The sequence below is a fragment of the Apteryx mantelli genome, chromosome 6 (assembly GCF_036417845.1).
Source record: "Apteryx mantelli isolate bAptMan1 chromosome 6, bAptMan1.hap1, whole genome shotgun sequence".
In the NCBI taxonomy this organism is placed as follows: Eukaryota; Metazoa; Chordata; class Aves; order Apterygiformes; family Apterygidae; genus Apteryx; species Apteryx mantelli.
In genome coordinates this window covers 24,308,970-24,324,968 of record NC_089983.1, presented here as the reverse complement: position 1 = coordinate 24,324,968, position 15,999 = coordinate 24,308,970, and the positions used below count along the sequence as shown (strand labels likewise).

Below are 15,999 nucleotides of genomic sequence, written 5' to 3'. Positions count from 1 at the left end.
ATACTTCTTTAGGACAACTTTCAATAAGAATTAAGACTTCAAATGTCTTACCAAGCATTTCTGTTACTTTGACTGTTCCTGGCACTTCAGCAGGTTCTCCTGGCCCACCAGCATTACAGGCTAACACACGGAATCTGTACTCTGCACCCTGGGGGAGATGTGTCAAGGTGTATTCACGAATCTTGGTTGGAGTGGTATTGCATTTGGTCCATTCAAACTGATCAACCTTCTGCATTTCAATTAAGTAGCCAGTAATTTTAGAACCACCTTCATCTTCTGGTGGACTCCAGGCCAGGGAAACAGATGTTCTTGTAGTATCAGTGACTCTTGGATTCTGAGGTTTACCTGGAGGAGCTGGAAGAGAAGATCAGATAGGATGGCAGGGTCTTTTTGTGAATATTTAACAGCAGTAACAACTGCTAACTTGCAACATACAATCTGTATTTAATCAATGTAGTGTTTATACAGGGAAAGCTTAAGAACAAAATATTTTCAGTAATATTTTGCTTGGTTTTCTTCAGTCAGAGTCTCCTCTGCTATTCATTAACATATCCAGATAAAATTTTCAAATAGTTAAAAAGAGTAACTTTTATTAGTATCATTCCCTTCTGCCACAGAGGGCTCAATCTATATAGGGAATTACTTACCAATTGGATCTCTGGCAACAGCAGACTTGGAGGGACGGCTGGGTTTCCCAGCACCTCTGGCATTGATTGCTATAACCCGGTGTTCATATTCTAATCCTTCAACCAATCCAGTGGAACGGTAACGAGTCATAGTGACTGGAACTTTATTTACACGTATCCATCTATCTGCTCTAACTTCTTTGCGTTCCACAATATAGCCAGATATCTGAGAGTCACCATCATCTTCTGGAGGATACCAAGTTAATGTCATGCCATCTCGGGAGACATCGAATACTTCTGGAGTGCCAGGAGGACCAGGAATACCTGTAAAAACAGAATGCAGAATTAGGAAAGAAAGCATCAAATGAATCTGCACATTAATAATATGCAACAAATTGTGAATTACAAAGACAGTAATATCAACATCAACACTTTTAATCAGCAGCTATCAAAGTACTTTACAAACTAGGTCAGTGAAATTATTCCTGTTTTTGTAATGGGAAAAGCAATTTTCCAAGTTAGTGGTAGACCTGGGCATAAAATCCAAGTTTACAGAGTTCCAGACCAGGTCTATGCAGTGCATCTATAATACCTATACAGAGCAATATATTTAGGTTTATGGATGGCATTTTTCTCCAGAAGTATAGCAAGACTACTATGCATCATAATGCATCACATTATTTGGTGAAAGAAGGTAATAACATCTAGAAAATCTTATCTATGTGTGTGTATGTAAGCCCATGTAAATTACTTTCTATAGAGAAATTAGCAAAAAGAGAATAGAGTGAGACAATCAGGAAAATTCAGACTTACGGATTTTGCTCCTGCATTCTATAATCTCAGACTGCAGGTAAGATCCGATTCCAAAGCGATTTGTAGCAGCCACACGGAAAACGTATTCTGCACCTTCAACAAGCCTAGTGAACTTAAACATTGTCCTGGTTACTGATTCTGAAACTGGTAGCCATCCAGGACGGTGAGCATCACGCTGTTCTACCACATAGCCACTAAGTGCAGCTCCACCATCCAGCTCAGGTGGCTCCCAGGCGATGGTTATATAATTTGAATCGATTTCATCAATTCGGATAGGTCCAATAGGTGGTCCAGGTTTGTCTAGAAGAAGAAAATTAAAAGACAACAAATTAATGCTGAGAAAAGGAATCATATTGCTGATGTGACAAAGTTCATGATGGAGAAAGACCATGAACAACTATCTTAATAAATACTTACCAAGGATTATAACCTTTATTGTGTCGGTAACTGTTCCAGTTGTGTTCTTCAGTTCAAGTGTATACTCCCCAGTGTCATGTATGGTGGTCTCACGCACAGTTAATTTAGCCATTTTGGCAACGGTCTCCATTTTGACGCGTTCTGATTCTTTTAGTTTAGAACCAGCAAAAAACCAAGAAGCGGCTGGAGGTGGTCGCCCCTCAATTGGAATAGCTAACTCAATTGGCCTGCCAGCGGGTATATGAATTGTCTTCTGAGGTATTCCAGCAAGGTCGATTGTTGGTAACACTATGAAAAGAAAAACACTGGTATTTTAAATATCTATTTTATAAATATCACATTCATTTGTTGTAATCCTCACCCTGTTTTTTGTGTTTTTTTTTTTTAAACAATGATACCTACCTTTTTGGTCTTGTACTGTCACTGCTGTGACAATCTCTCGTGGTTCTGACACACCCTTCTGATTCTGTGCTCTGACTCTGAACAAGTACTGTTCACCTTCATTGAGAGAGATAATTGTATGTTCATAGATGGTAGACTTCAGTGTCACTACTTTCAACCACCTTTCTGTTCCAGCTTTGCTGGCCTCAATAACATAGCCAGTCAATCTGCTGCCACCATCATGTGGTGGCTTCTCCCATGCAAGAGTAACAGTTGATTTAGTGGTGTCAACCACTTCAAGTTTCTGTGGTACCATGGGAACATCAGATACTAGTACTGCATCAGATGTTTCACAAGCTTCACCAATGCCATAAATATTTTCTGGCAGTACTCTGAAATAATACAGAGCTCCTTCTAGAAGCCCAGTAACTCTATAAAATGTCTTGCTGCATTTAGTAGTGACGGTCTTGTAAGCTCTCATGGAAGCTTCACGTTTCTCAATTATATAATTGTTGACTGGGGCTCCACCATCAATGGTTGGAATATCCCAAGTAAGTGTCACAGAATCTTTTGATACTTCCTTAATTCTCACTGCAGCTGGTGGACCAGGTGTATCTAAAACAAAATCAGAAAAGATTATTTTTTCTTTTGGCTCCTTTCTTCTCTTGGTCAATGACTGAGTTCTGCATTAGAAAAACACCATTGTGTTTGAATTTCATAGGCTAGCATAGCTTTAGAAATTATGTACTTTCCTCTGTTTTAGTTTTTCTTCCATCCCAAACATTCTCATGTTATTTATGCTGCAAGCTTCTTTTGGAAATAACTTTATTTCTTATTCTTGAGCGTCATGCACTGAGTGATGTAATACCCATATACAATTGTAGCAGTACTTACCAAACACTTTTACAGAAATAGTTGCTGATTTTTTTCCTGATTGATTTTCAGCCTCGATGATGTATTTTCCAGCATCATACCGATTAACTTTGTCCACAAGAAGCAAACTGTAGCTGTCTGTAGTATCAATAATAGCTCGACTTACAAGGTCAACACCCTGCTTGCTCCATGTAATTACTGGAGTAGGTCTGCCAGACACAGAGACCATTAAGCGCAGGGAACCACCAGCTCTGACTGTAACTGTCTTCTTCAGATCATCAGCAAGCTCAAGCTCAGGTATTTCTGATAAATGGAGTAAGAAACATTAAATGAATTAGTTTTTTAATAGTTTTAAAGGAAAATAAAATTCTTCCTTAAAATATATATGTTGAGTTTTTAAATTACCTATTCTTTCCACAGTTTCTATTTGTGCTGATGATTCACTAAATTCACTCGTACCATTCACATTTGTAGCAGCAACTCTGAATTGGTATTTCTGGGTTGTTTTAAGACCAGTCACAGTGAACTCAGCATTCCTTAGAGTGGCAGTCGTATGTGGTCGGTACCACTGTTCAGTACCTTCTTCTTTCATTTCAAGAACATAGCCTAAGATGTCAGCACCACCGTCATATGTGGGCTTTGACCATGCTAAACTTATGCTGTGCTTAGTAGTATCCACAACTCTTGGAGCTGACGGGGATGCAGGAGTATCTTTGAAACAGAAGAAAATGGATTTCACATTGGTGAAGGGAACATTTTACAGTTAAAAAAACCCCTAAAATTTCTAAACAACTAATTCCAGGAAATGCATTTGAAATTAACTATAATGCTTTTATTTTAAATTTTTTACAATACAAGCCAGTTCAGTTAACTCATGTATCCTTTTGGTTATCTTAGTTGAAGTGTCAGATTGGGTTTATGCTATATTATTATAAATAAGTATTAAAGTATATTTTATAATTGGCAACTTACATGATGGTTCTTTGCATAACATGTATTGCGAAGCTTCACTAGGCTCACTGTTCCCAGCAGCATTCACTGCAGTGACACGGAACTGGTACTGGCAGCCTTCCATAAGACCAGTGACTTTCAGTCTGGTATCATAAATAGTGTAATCTCTGTTCACTCGTGTCCAACGCAGACTTCTCTTTTCACGTTTGTCTACAAGATAGTCCCTAATCTCACTGCCACCATCTGATTCTGGTTTCGTCCACTGAATGATGATATGTTCCTTGCCAACACTCGCTTCTTCAGGAGCACCAGGCTGTGTTGGGATAGCTGTTGTTTTTTAAAAGTTGAAAAAAATTATTATTTTTCAAATTGTTTATCTATGACAAATATTCCAAACATTCTGACATGCAACCAAAGGTAGTAACACTCACTGAAAGCATTTCTGGCAATGACAGGTTCTGTTTCAAGTGGAACGCCTGGCCCATATTTGTTGACTGCTCTCACACGGAAGATGTACTCATTATTCTTAATAAGTTTTGTTACCACACATGATAATGTCTGGCACTCAGCCTCAACAATAACCCAGTGAAGTCTGCTGGTTTCACGCCTTTCTACAATGTAGTGGGTGATATGTGCCCCTCCATCTTCCTCAGGAATATTCCATGCCAGAGTACATTTCTCTTCTGTTACTCTGCTAACCATGATTTTGCCTGCACATGGACCTGGTGAATCTGGGTAGAGATGAAAATAAGTACTGTTATTAGCAGCTAAAGAAAAGCTTCTCACTCTTGTTTAAAAGAATGAGTTTTTTAGTATATTAAATATAATTATTTAATCATGGAATACATACCAAGGACTTTCACAAGAACAGAAATTTGTTTTGTCCCACTGGCATTTTTAACTGTTAGGGTATATTTTCCACTATCGCTTCTGTCACAGAACTTGATAATTGCAATGGCTCGTTTGCTGGTGTACTGCAGAGAGATCTTCTCACATAGATCCAATTCCCTGTCACCTTTGGACCAGAAGACTTTTGGTTCTGGTTTCCCACCAATGGCTGCATCAAGAACAAGATCAGATCCAGCCCTAATGGTCACAATTTCTCCCTGCAGTCTGGCATCGAGTTCAGCCTTTGGTGGTGCTGTCACAAGGAAAAAGAGATTAAAAACAAATTACATGGCAAGAGTAAAAAATGGAAAACAGGTAATGTTTTTAAATGTTTCAAATGAATATTTCTTACAGTATTCATCTTTGCAAATGACAGCACCAGTCGATTCAGATCCTTTGCTCATCACACCAGCAGCATTCTTTGCTAGTACACGGAATTCATATGCTTCACCTTCACTAAGAGCTGTCACAGTAAAGAAGTTCTCTGAGACAATGGTATAATTGCATTTCAGCCAGCGTCCATCACCAGATTCATTATATGGTTTGCGCTCTATAATATAACCGATAATTTTGCTTCCACCATCATAAAGTGGTGCTGACCAGCTCAGTGACACTGCAGCTCTGGTGACATCTGTTACTTCTGGTCTTCCTGGTGGATCTGGAGAAAGAAAATTCAAAATGAGAAATGCAGCTCTATTTTAGGTTAAACAATAAAATAACTCTAAAAGTAATACCTACCAACTGGATTTTGAGCCACTACAGGTCTGGAAGCTTCGCTAGCTTTGCTAACACCTGCAGCATTTAGGGCATAGGTTCTGAATTGATATTCCAGGCCTTCCACCAATCCTGTGACTTTGTAGTTGCATTCACAGCATGGCACTTTGTTTTCCTTCACCCAAAGGATGGTGTTGCGCTCCTTCTTTTCAACCCAATATCCAATGACTTTGCTGCCACCATCGTGATATGGTTCCTCCCAGCGAATGGCCATGGCAGTTGCAGACACAGAATAGACTTCTGGCCTTGAGGGTGGGCTTGGTGGGACTATGTGCAAACAGGAGGGGAGGAAAATGTTAGCTATTACAAATATTTATGTCAGGCAGAAGGAAAAAGAACCTTGTAAAATGTGTTTCACTTACCAAATGGATGCTCAGCAACTACTGTTTTTGATTCAAGGGGTTTACTGACACCAAATCTGTTTTCTGAGCTTACTCGGAAACTGTACTCCTGGTATTTTGTGAGATGAGTGACTTTGATCTGTGTACGTTTGACACTGGAATTTACCAGCTGCCATGCTGTTGTGCCAGATTCACGTTTCTCTACAATGTAGTTTGTAATGTCGCTGCCACCATTATCTTCAGGTTCTTTCCAGGTCAATACACAGGATTCAGCAGAGACAGATGATATTTCAATTGGGCCAGTGACTGGGCCTGGCCTTCCTATGACTACTACTGTGACAGTAAATGTTTTTGTACCAGCAGTGTTTTCAAGTGTCAGGTAGTATTTGCCGGAGTCACCTCTCATACTGTCCTTAACAGTCAGTGTGGTTCTGTCTTTTGTTGTCTTGATGGTCACTCTCTCTGTTTCCTTCAGCCTCATCTCCTCAAGTTTCCAAGTCACTTTTGGAGCTGGGCGTCCACTAATTGGTATATCAATAGTAAAGGTGCTTCCAGCCTTGCAAGTTATAAGCTGTCTGCTTATTTCACTGAGATCTGCTGTTGGTTCAATTTGTGGCTCCTTAATAATAACAGAAGAGAAAGCTTCTCTGGGCTCACTGTAGCCAGCATCATTCTTTGCCTTGACCCGGAACTCATATTCGTTGTTCTCCATAAGGCCTTCAACAGTGAAAGTAAGCTGTTTAGTTTGACCAGCTTCAATCCAGTAGTCAGATCCTTTTTGTTTCATCTCAAGAAGGTATCCAGTTACACGGCTACCACCATCATGGTCAGGTTTAAGCCAGGCTAATACTACAGAAGATTTGGTAGTATCAACAATATCTAGTCTCTTAGGTGGAGCAGGTTCTTCAGTGGCTACGACTGGTTCTGTTAATTCACAGGGTTCACCTACACCATATTCATTTTCTGCTGACACTCGGTAGTAGTATGGCATACCTTCTGCAAGATCAGTGACCTTAAAGATTTGTCGAGTGCATTTTGAACTCACTACTTGCCAGCTACGACGGCTTGCTTCCCGTTTTTCCACAATGTAGTGATGGATACGTGAACCTCCATCCAAAACAGGAGCATCCCACATTAAAGTAATAGATCCTCGGGTCACATCTTTAAATGTAATAGGACCTGGTGGACCAGGAGTGTCCAAAACCTTGACAGTAAATGTAATAGACTTACTTCCACTGTTGTTTTCTACGGTAAAGACATACTTGCCACTGTCATTTCTATTGCATTCCTCCACAGTCAATGTGCTGAATGAATCAGTTGTTTGAATGTCAGCACGTAAGCTAAGATTTGCATCTGCTTTGGACCACACAGCAGTAGGAACAGGTCGTCCAGAGAAGGCAATAAAAAGACGAATGCTTGCACCTGCTCTGACAATGTGAGTCTGCTTGAAGTTTGCATCAATGTCGATTTCAGGTGCAGAAAGCCTGTCCACTGTTTGGATTGTAGCAGGAACTTCACAGCTTTCTCCTTTGCCGGCACCATTGACAGCACTAACTCTGAATTTATAGTGTTCTCCTGCCTCCAAGTCAACGACAGTATATTTAGTAGCAAGAACAGTCTCTGCATTGACTTTCTGCCATGCTCCTAAGTCGGCTTTGCACATCTCAATGATGTACCCAATTATTTCCATGCCTCCATCAAAAGCTGGTTTGGTCCACTCTAAGCTTACGCTGGTCTTTGATGTATCTGTCACCTTTACAACATTAGGAGCACTTGGTGGGCTGACTGGTTCTCTACATTTAATCAGCTTTGATACGTCACTTGGCGGTCCAACTCCTGCAGCATTTTCAGCCATGACATGGAATTCATACTCATTGCCTTCAATAAGGCCAGTTACTCTGTACCTTGTCTCAGCAATGGGCCTTTTACTGGATACTTTAACCCAGCGCATGCTCTTCTTTTCTCTCCTTTCTAGAATATATTCGTTTATCTCACTTCCACCATCTGATTTTGGTCTTGCCCATGTGAGTGTGATACTGTCTCCTGTTACATTGGTAGGCTCTGGAGTTCCAGGTGCATCAGGAAGAGCTAAAAAAGGAAGAACATCATTAGAAAAATGAGATGGTAAGTCTACAGTTACTTCTACAGAATGAGGTGGAAACTTACTGTAAGGTATTTGTGCTGTAACTGGATCAGACTCCAATGGTCTGCCAACGCCAAATTTGTTTACTGCAGAGACACGGAACTGATACTCATTGCCTTTGATTAATTTAAGTGCAGTGTAGCTGCAAGCTTCACACTTATCTTCAACTAATGCCCATGCAATCCTGCTGGTTTCACGTTTTTCAATTATGTAGTGGGTAACAGTAGCACAACCATCATTAGCTGGAGGCTCCCACCATAATGTCACTTTTTCTCTGGTAATATTTGTGAATCGTATTGGTCCACCAACTTTTCCTGGTGTATCTGCAATATTAAAGGTTCAGAATTATAATTTGCTGACACTTAGAATCAAATACTATTTAAAAACAGCATGATTTTTGGTGCAGTACCTTGTACTCTGAATGTAATGTCTTCTCGTTTAGTGCCTGAGGCATTTTTGGCTTCTACTGTGTATACACCACGATGGTCCCGGGTAGCATCTCTAATGAAGATTGTGCTATATCCAATAGCTGTAGTTATTTCTATATTCATCATTTTCTCAATCTCCTTACCATCCTTAAACCACGTCACCTGAGGTACTGGACGTCCTTTGATTAGAGCTTTAAGTCTAATGCTCTCTCCAGCTTTAACAGTAAGGCCTTCAAAGTGCTCAGGGCCAAATTCAATTGTTGGAGCAACTAAAAAAAGAAAACAAACATAAATCAATTCCTATATAGCTAAGTATTTGTTCCTGATACTCTTTTTAAATAGTTATTATAAAAGATTCTTTCCCACAGAATTCTTTCCCACAGAAAATGACATTCTCTAAAAAGCAATTATAATATAAACTGTAAACTTACTTTTCATGTTAGCACACAGTGCATCATATTACAAAGCTGAAAGACTTCAATATATGCTGCTACACTATGTCAAGCTACCTGAGGCAAATTTTCAGTGCATCTGAATATTACACCATCTATGACTTCTTTCTAGCTTTGCTGCTGCTGTTTATCCAACACTGATGTAAAGTGTCATGCCTTTCAGCAAAGGTATTTGGAGTCTCTGGTTTCCCTGGTCAAGTTGAAATTACTGTGAGCACCTTCCTGATGTTCACAATCATTAGAAACTTTTTTCTGACTCAAAAAGGAAAACTACAGGGCTGCTATCCATAACAAGCTTGCCAAGCCTTAGAGTATCTGATGTGAACTGTCAAAGTTGCCACAAGGTAGCAAAATCATAACTAAATTTTAATACAGAAGCATACATGCTGCACAATTTCAAGACATGTTTTGATTTCCACTAAATCTCAGCAGACAAAAATGTAGTAACAAGGCAAAAAGAAGTCTAATAATATCTTGAAAGCAAAATTACTGCCTTACTCAAATACAGCAACTGATTACATGTATCTGCTAGATTCTGGTCTTAAATTTAGTCTTTCCCACCTTGGGGTACATAGAAAAATGAGTCTGAGTTGACTGGAAGGGCAGTCATGCATTCTTTCCCCAGCTGGCCTGACATCCCCATCAGTACAGCCAGAAACTCTCTGGCTTCATTACCCAGATACAAGCATATTAAGAAATGATTCTTACTGCTTTCATCTCTGGTCATGATATAGCCTGAAGACTGTGAAGGTGGGCTGATTGTTCCGACAGCATTTCTTGCAAGCACTCTGAACTCATACCGGTCACCTGAGCTGAGTCCTGTAACTGTATATTGGCATTCACTGACATCAGTAAAGTTACATCTGAGCCAACGGTCTTCGCTTCCTTGCCGTTTCTCAATGCTGTAGGCCACAATCTTACTGCCTCCATCACGCAGTGGGGCAGTCCATTTAAGGGTGACTGTTTCCCTGGTGACATCAATATAATCAGGAGTACCAGGTGGGTCTGAAAGGAAAATAATTGTATCAAGATGTATTTTTATTACAGTTTTTTTATTACTGCTCACCATAGTCCACAACACCAGAATTTTCTTGGCTAAGTGACTGGTCATTCACTCACCTACTGGAGAGACTGCCAAAGTAAATTTGCTTGGCTCGCTAGCTCGGCTTAGACCCGCAGTGTTTTCAGCATATACTTGGAACTGGTAATCCAGGCCCTCAAGCAATCCGGTAATCCTGTATTCTCTGCTAGATATTAATGCAACATTAACTTTCTGCCACAAAATGCTGTTTCTTTCTTTCTTTTCAACATGGTATCCAATAATCTCTGAACCGCCATCATAAGCAGGAGCATCCCAAGATATGGTCATTCCATCAGCAGTTACATTGTATACAACAGGCTTGCCTGGTGCACCTGGTGGTCTAAATTGGTGTTTTGCCACAACATCTGCTGAGACAAGAGGTGGGCTCACTCCATATCTGTTTTCTGCGCGAACTCTAAACTGATATTCAGTGTCTTTAACAAGGTTTGGTACTTTGAAAGTTGTTCTAGCAGCGCTTGAACACACCAGCTTCCAGTTGATTTGTGAAGTTTCTCTCTTCTCAATACTGTATCCAGTAATTTCTCCTCCCCCATCATCTTCAGGAGCTTCCCATGACAAAACAACACTGTCTGCTTTGATTTCATCTAGTCTTAAAGGTCCTTTTGGCTTAGATGGAGGGCCAAGAGTTATGACTGTGATTGTAAAAGTTTTTCTGGAGATCACATTATCAAGAACTAAAGTATACTTGCCACCATGCTCCTTTTTCACATTCTTGATGCTTAAGCTTATCTTGTTTTCAGTTTTCTTGAAACGAAGTTGTTCAGTTTCTTTAAGAGGGAGATTGTCCTTCAGCCAGCTCATCGATGGCTTAGGTTTACCTTTATAGGGCAATTCAATGTGCAGGTTATGTCCAATTCTTACAGCAATTTGACCTCCAGGAATATCAGAAAGGTCAGCCTCAGGTGTTATTGTATATTCTTTCACTGTAATGGGTCCAGTGGTAACACCGTCACTCATGCCTTTTTCATTTTTAGCAAAAACTCTGAATTCCATGACAGAAAGCTCCTTAAGTTTTTCAACTTCAAATTCACAGCTCTTGCTTGTACCTGCATATGTCCATTCTTTTTCTTCCTGCAGTTTCTTTTCAATAACATAGTCAGATATAATGCTACCACCATCATAGTCAGGTTTGTTCCACTGCAGTTTAACAGAGGTCTTTGTAGAATCTTTCATGGCTAGGTCTTTTACAGGTCCAGGTATGTCTGCAGCTTTCACTGGTTCTGAAGTCTCACAAGGTTCACCCAGTCCAATTTCATTTTCTGCAAGAACACGGAAGAAGAATGCAGTCTTCTCTGACAAGTTAGTTAGCTTAAAGGTGGTATGAGCACACTTCGTTGTTACAGTAGACCAGGCTCTCTTTGTAGCATCTCTTTTTTCAACAACATAATTCGTTATTTCAGAACCACCGTTAATGAGTGGTGGCTCCCATACCAGTGTAACTGTGCCACGAGAAACATGTTTAAGCTGCAGTTTCTGGCAGGCAGATGGTGTATCAAGTACTTTTACATTCACAAATGATGATTTTGGTTCTCCAACTCCATTTTCAATTGTAAGAACGTATTTTCCTGTGTCATTTCGGGTAACTTGAGGAATAGTGAGTAATGTAGATGATTCTGTGTTCTGGATGATATATCTTTCATCAATCCCAAGATTCTTGTCATCCTTTCTCCATGTGACAGTTGGAGGAGGTCTTCCTTTGAATGGAATCATTATTTGCACATCTTCACCTGCTTTAGCAACGACAGAGGTTCTGAGAGCAACATCCAGATCAATCTCTGGTGCCACTGTGGGAATAAATAATGAAAATGAGTAATACATACTTGAAATGTAAAATAAGAAATGATTTGAAACATCAAAACATGGAAAAATGATAAATCACTGAAAGGCATAGTACCAAGAATATCTTTAGCTTGAACAGGTTCCGTCATTTCAATAGGCTCTCCTTGTCCAGCACAATTTATAGCAGATACACGGAAATAATAATTAACGCTTGGCTGAAGATGGGATACAACATACTCAGTTGTTCTCACTTCTCCCTTAGTACTGACTACAGTCCATTCCTGCTCTTCACCTTCCCTTTTCTCCACCACATAGCTGGTAACTGGACTTCCTCCATCATAAGCAGGCTTAATCCAGCCAAGGGTGACAGACGTCTTGGTTGTATCCACAACCTTCAACTTTGTTGGTGGGCCTGGTTTATCTGTAAGTGATAGTTTAAGAAAAAAAAATCAGAAGCCCTATTTACAATTAATTGTAAAAGAAAAAGGAATAAAATCTACCCTCAGTTACATTTGTACAATCCCATCTAAATGGCCCACAAATCCCTATCCAATTAGACACACTGTACGTTGTTTCTTACCAATAGGATCTGCGGCTTTGTAGAAGTCAGAAGCTTCAGAGAATGGACCTTGTCCAGCTGCATTGACAGCACAAACCCGGAAATGATATTCGCTGTTTTCAGTCAGACCTGTCACTTTCTGTCTAGTGTCACGAATAGTTTCTTTAGTAACCTTGAACCAACTCAGACTCTTCTTGTCACGTTTCTCAAGAAAATATCCTGATATTTCACTGCCTCCATCAACAGTGGGCCTATTCCAGACAACGGTCATAGAATTCTTGGTTATCATTGTAACCTCTGGTACACTAGGTGGTCCAGGTGTAACTGAGTTAAAAACATATACATGTCAGTAGATCAATACCGAGAAAAAACACATAGGACAATTCAGTTGCATTAGTTAATATACATGTTTCTTACCAAATGAATTTTTGGCTATAACTGGTTCAGATTCTAGGGAATCACCAACTCCGAACTTGTTCACACCGCGGACACGGAACACATATTCATTTCCTTTGATGAGTTTTGTGGTAGTTACGATACATCCCTCCAATTTTTCAGAAATTAAAGACCATACCACCCGACTTGTCTCCCGCTTTTCAACAACATAGTGTGTTACAGGTGCACCACCATCGTCTGCTGGAGGCTCCCACATAATTGTAATCTTTTCAGCAGTGACTGTCTTAAACTGTATAGGCCCAGTTGGGGGTCCTGGCTTGTCTGTTGAAGGTGGAAGAAAGGAGATGTTAAGTATATTTTACTGAATTATTGTTCAACAGTGTAACAGTATAATAGCTCAAAACATACCAAGTATCTGTATTCTAACATGGGCTGATGCTGAACCCATGGCATTCTTCAGTTTTAATTCATAGGTGCCACTGTTAAATCGAGTTGCATCCTTGATGAGTATAGAAGCAAATTCTGTTGTGTTTTCAATAGACACTAGTGCACTAGTTCGTATTTCGTTGCCATTTCTAAACCATTCAATTGTAGGTATAGGCTTGCCTGAGATGCCTAGTTTTAGCTTAACTGAAGTTCCTGCTTTGTATTTCACTACTTCTGTATATTCGGGTGGCACATCAATTTCAGGTGCACCTTAAGAAAAAATAAGAATAAAAAAAATTAAAAAACATATAATTATTTTAAAGATATATTTAATAAGAATAAAAATAACAGTGCTTTATCTAAGCTACTATGTATAATAGTTACAGGCATTTTAGAAATGCTGATTAAAGTAAAGCTAGCATGTATATCCGTATGGGCAGACTACTGTTGCTAAAAGAATAAAAATACCACAAGAAAAATACAGACATAGCCAAAGAAACTCATTATGATCATGCCCAAGTAGCTCACAATCATCGAAGCTTATTAAATCAAGGTAAGTTAGGTTTCCCTATTAAAAAGACGATGGTTCTAAAAAACAGTGCTTCCTTTAAGCTTTCTAGTATCACAGAACAGTACTGTTATATCATTGCAAAACACTTACCATATGTATCAATACATGTGATAGGACCCACAACATCTGACGGATTACTAATGGAACCAACAGCATTCTTAGCAAAGACCCGGAATTCGTACCGGGAATTCTGTGTCAGACCAGATACTGTAAACTGAGTCTCAATAACATTAGTGAAGCTAGCTTTTGTCCATCTGCCATCTGGAAGATCACGTTTTTCTACAATGTATCCAGTGATCTTGCTACCGCCATCAAATGCTGGTTTCTGCCATGACAAAGCGATAGCAGTCTTGGAAATATCTGTGACACGAACATTTCTTGGTGGTTCTGCAATAGAAAACATGAGAATATTGGTAATGAGTACCAGCTAGCTTTGTATATTGGCTTACTATACAGGACAGAACATCACAGGGAAAAAAAAAAGTGCTAGTTAAAATGGTCAGACTCCTTCATTTTCTAGAGAATACTTACCACAAGCATCAATTGCAAGGACTGGATCAGAAGGATGACTTGCTTTTCCAATTCCAGCTGCATTTTCTGCATAAACCCTAAATTCATAGATAAGGCCAGCACTGATGGTTGTAACTTTAAAGTGAGTTGTGCGAATGAGGGTCTTGTTAGCCTTCTGCCATAGTATACTATTCCTGTCCTTCATTTCTAGGTGGTATCCAATAACTGCACTGCCACCATTAGTGACTGGTTCATGCCATCCAACAGTAATACTTTCTCGGGTGACATTAGTGACCCATGGTGTGGAAGGAGGCCCAGGGGTAGCTGAAGAGATCAAAAGAAGTGGTCAATTGTTAACAAAGTTAGACTATCAACAATTAAACATTAAAATGTCAACACTCATAGTGTTAGAAGCATATTACTTACTGTAAGGAAGCTTGACAACCACACATTGTGAGTCGATGTGGTCACTGATGCCAAAGCGGTTCTCTGCTTTGATACGGAATTGATATTCTTCTCCTGTTGTGAGCTTCATGACTTTAATAACAGTTCTAGCAACGGTGGCAGACACTTCAGACCAAGCAGCAGTACTTGTTTCTCTTTTCAGTACAATATAGTTGGTAACTTGACTTCCACCATCATAAGCTGGTGGCTGCCATTTGAGAGTTACACTCTCTTCAGTGATATCACTAAGGACAACAGGACCAACAGGAGGACCTGGTCTGTCCAGCACAACAATATTAATGAACGATTTTGTGGTGCCACCTGAGTTGGCAGCAGTAATGTCATATCTGCCAGCATCAGCAGCCACACTTTCTTTAAGGTTAATGATGAGACTTTCTGCTGTGGTTTCTGTATGAAATCTCATGGTAGGTTTCAATGGAACAGCATCTCTAGACAAAGTCACCTTTGGCAACGGTTTTCCAGTAACTGGAATTTCAACTTTTAGGTTTGATCCTGCTCGAATATATACAGTATTATGAGGGAAGCCCTTCATGTCAATCTCAGGAGATTCTGAAAAAAACATTTTCAAAACATTAAAAATGTTATTTTTTTTTAAAGTACGAACCCAGTGTAATGTATTTCAGCTTTTGTCTCTGATGTCAGGAAGCATACCTAGTTGTTCTTTAACTGTAACAGGGAGTAGTAGTTCCTTAGGATCACTTAAACCAGCTTGGTTTTCTGCAGATACTCTGAAGAAGTAGTCAACATTCTCCTTAAGACCATGAACAACATGATGAGTTGTCTTTACAACTGCACACTTAACCCATTTTTGCTGTCCTTTCTCAAGAGCTTCGATGAGATAGCTCACAATTCTGCTTCCACCATCATGTTCTGGTTTTAGCCATGAAAGAGAAACACTGTCCTTTGTGACATTTGTTACTCCAAGCTTTTCTGGTGGGCTTGGTTTTTCTGGAAAAAAAAAAAAAAAAAAGCAATGGGTTAATCAATATAACAAGTATTTCTTTTTTATGTTAGCTGATTACACAGGAATGCCATGTGAATTGAGGAAATGTGGTTTCAATGAATTCGTATATTAGAAACATTCTAGGTAAAATGCAAACGAAA

The 15,999-nt window shown here is 39.6% G+C and overlaps 1 protein-coding gene across 1 annotated transcript in view; it reads right to left on the bottom strand.

Moving 5' to 3' along the window:
- Window positions 1–15,999, bottom strand: part of TTN (titin) — a 249,629-nt gene that overhangs the window by 12,354 nt on the left and 221,276 nt on the right. The window contains exons 286-310 of the mRNA XM_067298992.1: window positions 15,547–15,843; window positions 14,857–15,444; window positions 14,452–14,754; window positions 14,011–14,307; window positions 13,332–13,619; window positions 12,945–13,244; window positions 12,549–12,851; window positions 12,084–12,389; window positions 10,207–11,973; window positions 9,796–10,092; window positions 8,617–8,904; window positions 8,231–8,530; window positions 6,086–8,152; window positions 5,688–5,990; window positions 5,302–5,607; window positions 4,912–5,202; window positions 4,493–4,792; window positions 4,083–4,388; window positions 3,516–3,821; window positions 3,132–3,413; window positions 2,259–2,852; window positions 1,857–2,144; window positions 1,440–1,739; window positions 648–950; window positions 52–354 (exon numbers count right to left, since the gene is read on the bottom strand). Of these exons, the coding sequence (XP_067155093.1) occupies window positions 52–354; window positions 648–950; window positions 1,440–1,739; window positions 1,857–2,144; window positions 2,259–2,852; window positions 3,132–3,413; window positions 3,516–3,821; window positions 4,083–4,388; window positions 4,493–4,792; window positions 4,912–5,202; window positions 5,302–5,607; window positions 5,688–5,990; window positions 6,086–8,152; window positions 8,231–8,530; window positions 8,617–8,904; window positions 9,796–10,092; window positions 10,207–11,973; window positions 12,084–12,389; window positions 12,549–12,851; window positions 12,945–13,244; window positions 13,332–13,619; window positions 14,011–14,307; window positions 14,452–14,754; window positions 14,857–15,444; window positions 15,547–15,843 (11,283 nt within the window). The remainder of the gene's footprint in view (window positions 1–51; window positions 355–647; window positions 951–1,439; window positions 1,740–1,856; window positions 2,145–2,258; window positions 2,853–3,131; window positions 3,414–3,515; window positions 3,822–4,082; window positions 4,389–4,492; window positions 4,793–4,911; window positions 5,203–5,301; window positions 5,608–5,687; window positions 5,991–6,085; window positions 8,153–8,230; window positions 8,531–8,616; window positions 8,905–9,795; window positions 10,093–10,206; window positions 11,974–12,083; window positions 12,390–12,548; window positions 12,852–12,944; window positions 13,245–13,331; window positions 13,620–14,010; window positions 14,308–14,451; window positions 14,755–14,856; window positions 15,445–15,546; window positions 15,844–15,999) is intronic.